This window comes from Sinohyriopsis cumingii, chromosome 6 (genome assembly GCF_028554795.1).
Source record: "Sinohyriopsis cumingii isolate HCF-2022 chromosome 6, ASM2855479v2, whole genome shotgun sequence".
NCBI lineage: Eukaryota > Metazoa > Mollusca > Bivalvia > Unionida > Unionidae > Sinohyriopsis > Sinohyriopsis cumingii.
This window is the reverse complement of record NC_142966.1, coordinates 80,947,454-80,959,522: the sequence shown is the minus strand read 5'-3', so window position 1 is coordinate 80,959,522 and position 12,069 is coordinate 80,947,454. Positions and strand designations below refer to the sequence as shown.

Sequence of the window (12,069 nt, the reverse complement as noted above, 5' to 3'; positions counted from 1 at the left end):
AGCACAGAGTACTATATAGTGTTGCTTTGAAATCGACTCGCTTGTAATAATGTATCCATACTTTCTTTATGCCTTTATCTTTTTGAAAAAATAAATTTGTCCACTGGCTTTTCTTAATGTGCTATTACACCTGTAAGCAATACAAAACGGAAATTGTTGTTTACTCTGGCAACTCCCATTTGGGATGCTGGAGTTGCTACTATGATGTCACATCCCGAAATTAACCGAATAGGCGCTTAAATTTTGCATACAAAGTCATGAAAATTCAGCTCCTAGAAGATATGCCAATATTTAAATATTGGCATTACGGTTGCAGATGATACTTCAGAATAAGGTTTTCTTCTTTAGTGCTTTTATTATTATTCTATATTTCCATTGGTTTCTGGTCTCCTTTAACCTTAAGAGACTCTTAGTGTATGTCATATGATTATAGTATGGAAGGACTCGACTACAGATATTTTCTCTTTCTGAATAATAAAATTGAAGGTTGAAGAATAGGTGTTTTATGATCATAAAATATACTTAAACATAGAGCTAGTAACTAATTGTCTAAAAATAAGCTGAAAATATTAATTTAATACATTTATGTCACAAGTCTTATAGATTGATTTTATATTTAGTCACATACCTCAAACCTGAGTCTTGTTTAACTGGTGAGTAAGAAACACTATATAAGATGTACATTCTTTCAAACTTTTTAAATAACCTGGTGTATTGATTTTTTTACTCTCTACTTTTTGCATAATTTGTTTTGATATTGTCAACCAGTTTATAAGTCTAACACAGGCAAAGTGCAATCTTCGAAATTCTTGCAGATTAATTAACTGACAACAGGCACCTCTTAAACCTAACACCAATAGAAGCTGTCTAAAGGCTGATTTTGTAACAAATACTGTACAGGTCAGTCAAAAACTAAAATTTAATTAAGATATTGTATAGCTATAACAAAATGTTTCGAGAGATGAAGACAGATGTGTATGTTGCAAATAATTTAGAGAGAAAGGACTGGATGAAAAGGGTATATGTGACCTACTTTCACTTACAGTAATCACAGAGATAAAAATATTTTTTCCATGCCTCATTAAAGCACATAAAGTAGGTCAATATATATGACTGTTCATTGTGAGTGGCAATCTTGAGGGTACCTGTTATCATCAATTAATCTTAAGAAGCCCACCAGCGATCAATGGTAGCTCAGTGATTAGCATGCCAGATTGATGATTTGAAGGGCGCAGGTTCAAATCCTGCCCTGACCAAGCATGGTCAGTTTCCATGATGTGTCTCAGGGCACGATGATTAATTTACTTTGCCTCCACATGATACAGTCCTCATGTGATGATGTGCTGTTAGACATGAAACAAATGATTGTGCAAAAGTATATTTCTTGACATAGACAAGGAAATCAACCAAAGCATATTTCCTGACATGGTCAAGGGGAAAAAAGTAGGATCTCACTTTGCCTGTTCTGTAAATATAAATTTTGTTCCTTAATTCAATGTTGAAGAGTGATTCCATTCTATATTTTAAAACATTGTGATGGTATTTCTGTAGCTTATATGAACACAGTAAATGTTTTGCAAATTAAACAATGAACAAGTCAAGATCAAAGGTCAGTGTTACTATGGAATCAGCAATCCATTAGAATGTATTAAGCTTTACATAAAATTCAAGCATGTATAGCCTATCGTGTGCTGAAATATGGCATTAAACCCTACAACAACAACAACAACAAATTCAAGCATAATGTATGGCTGTCCTTTGTGGCAAAGATTACTTTATGATGGTATGAAAAGGTCAAATGTCAAGAGGTTGAGTAGTATTCATCATGCATTGCTTTTCCAGTCAGTTGATTGGATCAGGTACCATATGTACTCCAATATAAATTGAGACAAACTGCAAACAACAAAAATCCTGATCTGCTGTAGATTCCACATAACAGCTTGAATGTTTACATTTCAACCAAACTTCTTACATATGATGTACACATAGATGAACCTTATTTGATTGGAATCATCATCAAAGGTCAGGTCAACATGCCCAGTAAGGGTCAGGTCAACATGCCCAGTAAGGGTCAGGTCAACATGCCCAGTAAGGGTCAGGTCAACATGCCCAGTAAGTGTCAGGTCAACATGCCCAGTAAGGGTCAGATGCTAGTTGCAGGTCACATCTAAAATGCAGACACTTTTTCTTAAAGCATATGGCTAGCACATACTGTACCATCATTTGCTTCTTTCCTTTGGCTGGTTCTTCCCAGGGCCTTCCTGGATTCTCTTTTCACCAGATATACTGGCCACCATGCATAACCTACCATGTGCTGAAAAGTGGTGTTAAGCCCACCTATGTATCATTCATTTGTTATGACTGAAAATCAGATTTCTACACCCCAGATAGTAGGCATGTAGGTGAATAATAAAACAACCATCCTAAAATTAATGAGTGCTAAATGTATTGCATTAAATAATGCCCCTTTCTGGACTCTCGTATTACTTGATGTTGTGAATTGCACATGTTAAATTTGTTTGATTATATTGTCCTACCTGAATATTTCTGTTTTCACAATAAAATGCATGATTTAAATTCTTGACTTGTAATGAATGTCAAAATTCAAATTAGTGTATGTTTAGCTTTTCTTTTTATTTAAGAGTATATGATGAACCCTCAAAACTTTTGGAAATTTTAATTCCTCTGAGAAATCTGTATTCAAGTACTGTGTATGATGTGAACCAATTCTTTATTTTTGCAGCTTGGCATTACTAATATGTTTGTTAATTGGTTTTTCTTTTGTGTGCACTGTTCCCAAGTTACAAGAAAGTGTTGCTATGAATAGAAATGTTATGAAATCATAAATGATTAATTATAAATGTTGATTTTGTTACACATGCAGGCCTGAAAGATAAATAAAATTGAAATGTTCTGTTGCAAAAAAAAGAATTTGAAAGAAATTTTTAGAGATTAAATACACAAGAAAATAGTATCCAGAGCAGGTCCAGGACTTTTTCAAAGAGTTTTGATTTGAATAAGAAGTTGCTTACAATGCTTAAATTTTCAGCCTTCCTTGGTTTTCACTGGAAAGGAAGGAAGTCATTCTCATTTAATCCACCTTTGGATTTACTGTATGAATTCAGATATGAAGTCACATACCAGATGGTAGATACCAGTATTTTCCTCAGATCCAAAGTTTTGCATAGTCTACATGAATTTAAAAGAAATATTACTGCATTGAAAAACTCTGCCCCTTTTATAAGGCAGGTATGGTCATGGATTCCATAATGTTATGCAATATATAATACAATCCAATATAAGGCCAACTCACCTGTTACGCATCACACTCATGGATTCTTTAATGTTATGCAATACATAATATAATCCAGTATAAGGCCAACTCACCTGTTACACATCATACTGTCATGGATTCCATAATGTTATGCACTGTATAATATAATCCAGTGTAAGGCCAACAAACCTGTTACACATCATATTGTCATGGATTCCGTAATATTATGCAATATATAATGTAGTCCAGTGTAAGGCCAACAAACCTTTACACATCATACTGTCATGGATCCCATGAACAGCATTATGATGGTGGAGTACCAATACTATACATTGGGACAAAGGGTCTACAGGGTTCAAAGTATAGCATGTGTTCTTTACAGGTACATGTAATAATATTAAATGCACTCCTTTTATCTCAAAAGAAACTACCATATATACTTGTTTATGAGTCCAACTCCACACTGCACAGTCCCACATCTGCCATCACATAATGCACCTGCATATCTGGGTCTGTGCAGTTTGTTAGGAGTAATTTATAGAGCAAATAATATAAACCCTGATCTTCAGTCACATTATGCTATGGCGGATCAGGATTTTTGTTGTTTGCAGTTTGAATCCACATAGAAGCAAGTATATATGGTAACAATAGCATGCTTTCAATATTGTGTATGCACAGTTGTCTTTTCACCTTGCTGACTAAAGTAGCTACATTTTATCTACACTAAAAGATCATTGATTGATAGTTTTCAATGAATCCTCAGATATGGTATAAATAAAATGGTTGACCTTATGTGCATTCTTGATTTTTAGTTATGCTTAATTGATTCAAGCATTAATAATTATTAAAGTTTTTTTTCTTTTTTATTTACAATTTTGCTTGTATACATTTTAGGTTTCCATATAGTAAAATAGGTATGTTACAGAGAAAAATATTTAGAAAAAGAATGTTTTGGTTTGCTAGTTCTTCACTGCTAAATAGTGTAGTTAACATGGATTAGTCCTTTCTGTATTTTTAGAGAGGTTTTTTGTGTGCTTGCTTGATAACCAAAACAATGGCCATGATGTGTGTGTATGTATGTATGCATGCATGTGTTAAAGGTTTTAAAAGCTTTGTTGAGTATAATCACTTTGTCACTTATAGTGTTTTCATGCATACATTTAGTCTGGCTCCTTATAGCAAGTTATATTCAGATAAAGTGTGGTGTATGATACATTTGAACCAAATTTGTAATTTCTTGAGTCTTACATTGGTTGTAATATTGTTTATTTGTCTTTCTGATTACTTTACAAATGATAAAAGAAGTAACATAATGCATTATCTCTCTTGACTGTGGATTTAAACATGTATTGTCCATAGATGTTTATATTTATGATTGTTTTTATGCTGGAATGGTCCATGACATGTAAGTATAGGCATAACAGGTTTTTGAAACTTGTTTTTAATCTCCAAGCCTTAGAAGATAAGACTTTATTTTCTTATAGAAGTAAGTTGTAAATTATCAAAGGTTAGGTACATTAAACTTGGACAGATTTATTCCTCATTTGTAGTTTGGCATGACAATTATGGACAGTGACTTGACATGGATGGCACACAGATTAACGGCACTCTGTATACCATCTCACTTACAAAAGCACTTGAGTACGGACAGTTGGTTTGCTGTTTACACATTTTACCTGTGTAGTGAAATTATTATGGACTGTTTTCATTCCACAGTTTGGAAAGAGCCAAATGTTTATTTGTACCTCTGTTTAAATACCACAGTTCTAAATAAAAAACAGTTTTGTATAATTTATGATATATAATCATTCGGATTTCTTGGATTGGTTTCCCTATTTGGACCTGTTTTAAAGTATGGGAATTGTGCAAAATGGAAAAAAAATATGAATTGTTTAATAGGAAATTCAATTTTCTAGTGATCTGCTTTGCATGCAAGTTTCACATATGTATTTCTACAATGAAGAACTTGCTGATTAAAACATATATATATACACTCACACACATACACACACTGATAACTTTTTAAAGCTACATTAAAAATCCAAATCACACACAAACACATGTACACAAAACACATGTATTAAAGTTTGCAGCTATTATATGGAATGATGTAAGTTCTAGTGATATATTTAGAAGTTGTTTTCTTGTCAGTTATGAGGGATTTTAGATGGCTCACTTTTTTATAATGCGTTACATATTTCAATACTGTGATTAAAAAACTAATTGGGATGTCTTTTCATTTGCAGATAAAAATGATAGTACTTTTTCTCGGTCAAGAAGCTCAAGTATGTCTAGCTTGGAGAATGTCTCAAAAGAAGCAATTCAGTGTCTGGTTTTTGCAGACTCCTTTTCTAGAAAAAATGGTTAGTAAACATGTCTTTTTTCCCAAGTTCTCTTCTCCTGGCCAGTTAAGAAAAAAAAAATCAAATTTTGTTGCTGAGTTAGAATATTGTGCTGTTTAATTATTATAATGAAATATTTTAACTTGTGTACATAATTTGAACATTTTAACTTGGGTACATAATTTGAACATTTTAACTCGGGTACATAATTTGAACATTTTAACTCGGGTACATAATTTGAACATTTTAACTCGGGTACATAATTTGAACATTTTAACTTGAGTACATAATTCAAACATTTTAACTCAGGTACATAATTTGAACATTTTAACTCTGGTACATAATTTGAACATTTTAACTCTGGTACATAATTTGAACATTTTAACTCGGGTACATAACTTTAACATTTTAACTGATTTTATCTGATGGTGATGGCAAATCAGGGTTTATGTTGTTTGCACTTGGACCTGACCAATAAATATACATGGTATGTGTCACATTTCCTGGCACCAATGTCAGTGGTGGTCTCATGAAAGTTTTTGTGGTTTTTTTTGCAAGTGACATGAAATGGGGATACTTTAACACAAATAAACCATGTTCTGATATCCTTTGTGTAACTTTGTATTGTCACATTACCAGACGTAGTCAAGGCCCATATTTTGTTGAATGCCATTTTTCTCTAATTTCAGAGAATTCACATTTAATTGCCCTGACCATTTTTTGCCTTGGAATTAAAATCCGTTTTTTGTTTCAGATAATTTCACATGTCCTTGTTTATGGGTTGGAACAAGTCTAGGTTCAGTATTGGTGATACTGTTAAACCTCCCCCAACAGGGTGACCAAAGACTGACACAACCTGTCATTGTATCACCAAGTGGTATGTGAATATATAGGTTATTCCATTTTTATATTGTCATGATATATTTGCCTTAATAGAGTAACTTGGGCATTTATGTGGATTTGCCTATATCAGTAATAATAGTAGTTAACAGACGAGTCCATGAGCATAAGAGAATTGTCCACTGAAAGTATATTATATGATTTTTCAAACACCCTTCCATCCATACAGATTTTAATTAATTTTTGTTTATAAATTTTTGCTTAGAAAATTATTGTTTTAAAAGTTTGCAAATTATAGGTAATTAAATAGAATTTTGGTTTTTATGCCTACAGTTGTCTGTGCACCTACAGAAATAATTAACAAAAATGGTCAAACTTAGCAAGTTTGAAAAAACTAAAATCAATGCATTTTATCATGTCACATTAAGGACTTCACTATATGACTTGGCATTGCTAGGTGGTATCTCACAATGTTGCAGGATTTTATTTTACTTGGAAAGATTTTAACCTCACAAGCATGCAGTCTGTTGTAAGTTGCTAAGACTAATTTATTTATATTATATCACAGTGTGACAGTGACAGGATTTGTTTTACTTGGAGAGATGTATCCCCCTTAAGCACACAGTCTGCGCTAAGTTACTAGGAATAATTTGTATCCTAACACAGCACTCTCCAGCACTGTCACATCTGGATTATCTGCAGTCATGCTTATAACAAGGAGGCAGGTGTGGATCCAATTTTGTCTAAAGAAAAAGCCAAAAAAGATAGGCCCCTGTTTGTTGAACACAAAAAAAATTCTTATACAAAATGCAAGAAAGATAGGCCCCTGTTTGTTGAATACAAATAAAATCACAAGATTGGTAATGAAAATTTGATATTTTGTTTGTTATACAGTTTTTTTAAAAGCAGCTACTGTCAGAAAATTTGGTTCAGCATCATGAAATGTGCAGCTTTTTGAGAATTTATATGTTTTGTAACATTTTCTTTAGAAAACAATAATAAAATTGTACTGTAAATAATATGTAACAATATTTTGATCAGTTAAATTTAATAATGCCAACTAATATAAGCCATTTTATTTACATTGCATTATTTTGGAATGAATGGCATATAATTAACAAAAAAAAATCATGAGGTCTATATTCTACTTACACAACATTTTTATGCTTTATAGAATTTTGTCACTAACTTTTACTCCCAAATTTAATTTTGCTGATTGGTATCTTGCACATTGTATACATTTTAGATGTGCCAACTTTTATTTTTTATGTGCATAGGCATCTCCGTGACAGTCAAGTACCTTATGATGTACATTAGGCTAATCCATATACTAGTAATAGTATTTAACATTTTCTCTTCATTGAAGACTTTATTTTTCCAATGTTATTAAGGTTTGCAGTAATAGATGAAGAGTTTGACTGAAATTTTTAATGGTTGGAGAAATTTAATAATGCCCTGCTCGATCATAATTGTGCCAGATAAATACTTATGAAGATAGCAGGTGGGGTACGATTCATAATGGAATTCAGTGACTTTAAGAAATAGTTAAATAAGTTTTATCAAATGAAATTTATGTTTCAGTTTTATCTTTTAATTCATTTTCAGTGTAATCATCAGTAAATATAATACACTCATATTCAAATGTGAAAAGTGTCAATAAACTGTCATGAGCAATTAAAGAGAACCTAATTAAGTACCAACTGTTTTGATCTACAACCTACTGAAGGGATTGGCTGCATTGTTGCAATCAATTAAAAGTTGATCTGCTTTGTTTTATCATGTTAATTAGTCTTTTGTGTCAAATCAAGTCATCGTGGTAGAATATAAAAGTTAAAATGAATGCAGATCTTACTTGTGTAGGAGCTAGTGGTCACAGTCATGTGTCAAGTCAACTCATTTCAGTTGACCAATTGAACACTGAGAACACTAATTTTATGTCACATAATTGAAGAATCTTAACATTGATCATTAGTTTATTATACTCATTCACAAGTGTAAACAGCAATAGCAATGGAACCAAGCAAAGAGCATACTAGGTGCATGAAAATCATTGTTTCACAGAATGGAGTCATTGTAGAGAAGCTAGTTCCAAAGTTTATAGTGGGCTTAAAAGTCTCAAATTGGCACTCAGGGGTGATTTATGCAGAAAAGTGAAGAACTTCGTTGAAAAAGGCCTTGTTATGATCTAGTTTCATGTTATTAATAAATAGAAACACTCTGTTGAATGATATTTAGAGTACTTTCATATCATGAAATTCAGGAAGCAAGGCTGTTGACAAAGAGTAGATCCCTTACTCTTTTAACTTTGCTTATTATAATTAAAATCATAGAGCATGAAAGTTTGTGACTTTGAGTTCGAGTTTGGGATCTTTGCTTACAAGCAGATTATAAAAATGATACAGGATCAGTTGAGGAAAAAGAAAAGTGAGAGCATATGTATGCAAATACTGGCTTGAAAAGTGCATATTTGGTCTTCTTTTCTGCAGGTACAATCTTCCGGTTAAAAGGACCAATTCAGAATATATCATTCTTGGATTGTAATGGAACCCTCATTCCCAAATTGTCAGACCAGTGGCGGGATCAAGCCAGGGATAATCGAGAAGAAAAGACCCTTAAACAAACACCACGCAAGTCATCTAGCTTATTTTACAGCAAATCCTCATTCACATTGAATGTTGGTTTATCGACATCAGAGATAGATATATATATATATATATATATATATATATATATATATATATATATATATATATATATATATATATATATATATATTCCCAACATGCAGATATGGTGTAGTCCAAAATTTGTCAGATTTCATTTTTTCAAACTGTTTTTGTTTCATCCAAGAGGTGTAGAAAAGTTACTTTTTTTAAAACAGTGGTAAAAGCCATACAGTTAATGTTTAACATCAAATCACAAGAATATTGAAAAGTAATAATCTCAGCAATTTCATATTTTTTTTCAACAGGCTTATACATACAGTAAGTGCATAAGACATTTGCACGAGATGCTGCATCATTGATTTTAATGAGTTTTCAGTCATTAATATTGCAGCAGCCAACAGTAACAAGTCATACAGTGTAATAGAATAGCAATCTCTTGTAATGGACATTGAAATGAATTTGCTTTTGTACTCCTTAGATGCTGACATGTATCATATTCCTCATGTACATCCTTCTGTTCATCTACACTTCCATCAAGCACTCCACTTATTAGCGCAGCTTGTCATGCAGTTATTGATTGGATTGCCATGAAACCCAGTAAATATTATAACCATCACCTGAAGATGCAGATGTTGACAAATCACATTGCACTGGCAATTTTTTTTTAGAGTTATGGGCCCTTTGTCTTGTAGCAGCATACTTGGTAAATACCAGATCAGCACCTGAAGATGCATGTACAGTGCCCCTTCTGCCAAACGTTTTAGTCTCTCAAGACAGGTGGTCTCCAATAACAGGTCACAAGCCTATATAATCAGTAAATCTGTGCACTGAGAAGAAGGTCTCTCATGACAATGGTCTCAAATAGCAGTGGTCTTTCAAGACAGGTTTTACTGTATTGACAAATCTTTTTATTTTGTTAAAGTATTTGCTGTCTTTGCCTGGTAAAAATATGGGACATAAATTTGTTAGTGTAATTAGATCCCTCCTCTTTAATGGATTGCCTTCATCACCTGTGGATGCCCGTATCAGTAAATCATCTTGCTCCAGCAGTTTTTAATTTGAACTATTTCCATTTTTGTTTGATAGTTTAATGTAATGTATGACACAGTCTCACTGGGTCAATTAGTTCCACAGCTTTGAAGAATTGCCATGAAATTTTGTAAATATCATGTTCATTATGTATCAAATCACATGTTAACAATTCAGTTTGGTCCTGCAATTTTTATTGGAAGTATTGCCCCTTTTATGTTGTAGCTTAAAACAGTGTATGTTACAATCTTTTTTCAAACCCCTCAATTTTTGATGGATTGATAGTATTTTACAATCTTGTAAGCACTACAAGCCCCTCAGATTTTGATGGATTCATACAAAGTACAGTCATCATGCACATAATAATAAATCACTTTGTTCCTGAAAATTTTTCACGAGTTATTGCTCCTTTTACAGCGTAGTATAGTGTATGGCAAAGTCTCATTAGTCCAGCAGATTTTCTATCTATGGTCATCAACTACAGATACACAAAGTGACAAATAGTAATACTCACTTAATTTTCTACAGAATTACTGTCATGAAAGTGATCTATAACAGAAATTTGTAAATGTAACTACTCTTGCAATTTTTCACGGTTTGTTGTGAAGCTGTTTTTATAATAAGGTCATCATCAAAAGATATGCACGTTCACAAACTTTCACACTTGCACTATTTTCAAGAAATTTCTGTTCAGTTTTTTAGCTCTACTGTTGTCTGTCATATATCCATCCATTAGTACAAGTGTATTATCACTACTCTGCCTAAACTACTTGGAGTATTGCCTTAAAACTTTACATGAACATTCATCCCATGATCAAGTTGATCCTAAATGAAAATTATTTAGCTTGGACATCCAATATGGCCAGCCATCTTGCAAATCTTGTTATAAGTAATATTCCTGCTTGAATGGATATATCAGCATAAAGTTTTAACTAAAACTTCATATCATGTCTGGTTGGTCTTAAATGAAAATGGTGCCAACCTGATGTCCAATATGGCCACCACAGTGGCCATCTTGAAAATATCATTATCACTACACCTTCTGAATTGATGGTCACATCAACACAGGGTTTTCACTAAAAGAATTCTTTAGATGTATAGTTGTTCCTAAATGAAAATATTGGCTATCTGATATCCAATATGGCCACCAGGGAAGACATTTTGAAAATCTTGTTATCGTTGCATGTCCTAAATAGATTTCATACCAATATGAGAGGGTAACTGAAAGATTCCTTATGATGTCTAGTTGGTGCTACTCTAACATTTAATATGGCTGCCATGGTGTCCATCTTGAAAATTGTATTATTGGTACTCCTACTGTATAGATCATATCAGCATCAGGTTTTCACCAAAAGACTTCAGATGATGTCTAGCTGGTCCTCAATGAAAATTATGTCAGTCTGATAACCATTATGGCCATCTTGGAAGTCGTCTAAGAATCTTGTTATCACAAAACAGTCATATTGACCTCGGGTTTTAATCAGATCTTCTTATGACATAAGTTGGTCTTAAACTAAAAATGGTGCCAATCTGACATCCATTGTAGTCACCAGAGCCATATTAAAAGTCTTGTTAATGCTACTCCTGAATGTAAAGTCATATCCAGAAACTGCTGTTATGTCATCTCTCCAGTGGCTGTATCAACATGGGTTTTCAGCATTTGGCTGAAATCCCATGAAAATGGCATGTTATACATCAGTTATGACGGCCATGGCAATGGGCTTAAAGTCTTGTTGTTATTACTCCTACTGAATGGTTGATCATTTTGACAAAGGGTCTTCACCAAAAGACTTCTAATAATGTCTGATTTGTCCCAGATGAAAATGGTACCAAACTAACATTGAATATGTGTACCACAGCAGCTACATATGAACTCCTGTTATTGCTGAAAGTTGTATCAGAGATGGTTTGAACTCTT

At 32.9% G+C, this 12,069-nt stretch overlaps 1 protein-coding gene across 1 annotated transcript in view; it reads left to right on the top strand.

The window, feature by feature from the left end:
* The window catches only part of LOC149797316 (syntaxin-binding protein 5-like), a 252,736-nt gene that overhangs the window by 198,851 nt on the left and 41,816 nt on the right, over positions 1–12,069 (top strand). The window contains exons 21-23 of the mRNA XM_089962039.1: positions 5,521–5,637; positions 6,371–6,493; positions 8,943–9,083. Coding sequence (XP_089818165.1) covers positions 5,521–5,637; positions 6,371–6,493; positions 8,943–9,083 — 381 coding nt within the window. The remainder of the gene's footprint in view (positions 1–5,520; positions 5,638–6,370; positions 6,494–8,942; positions 9,084–12,069) is intronic.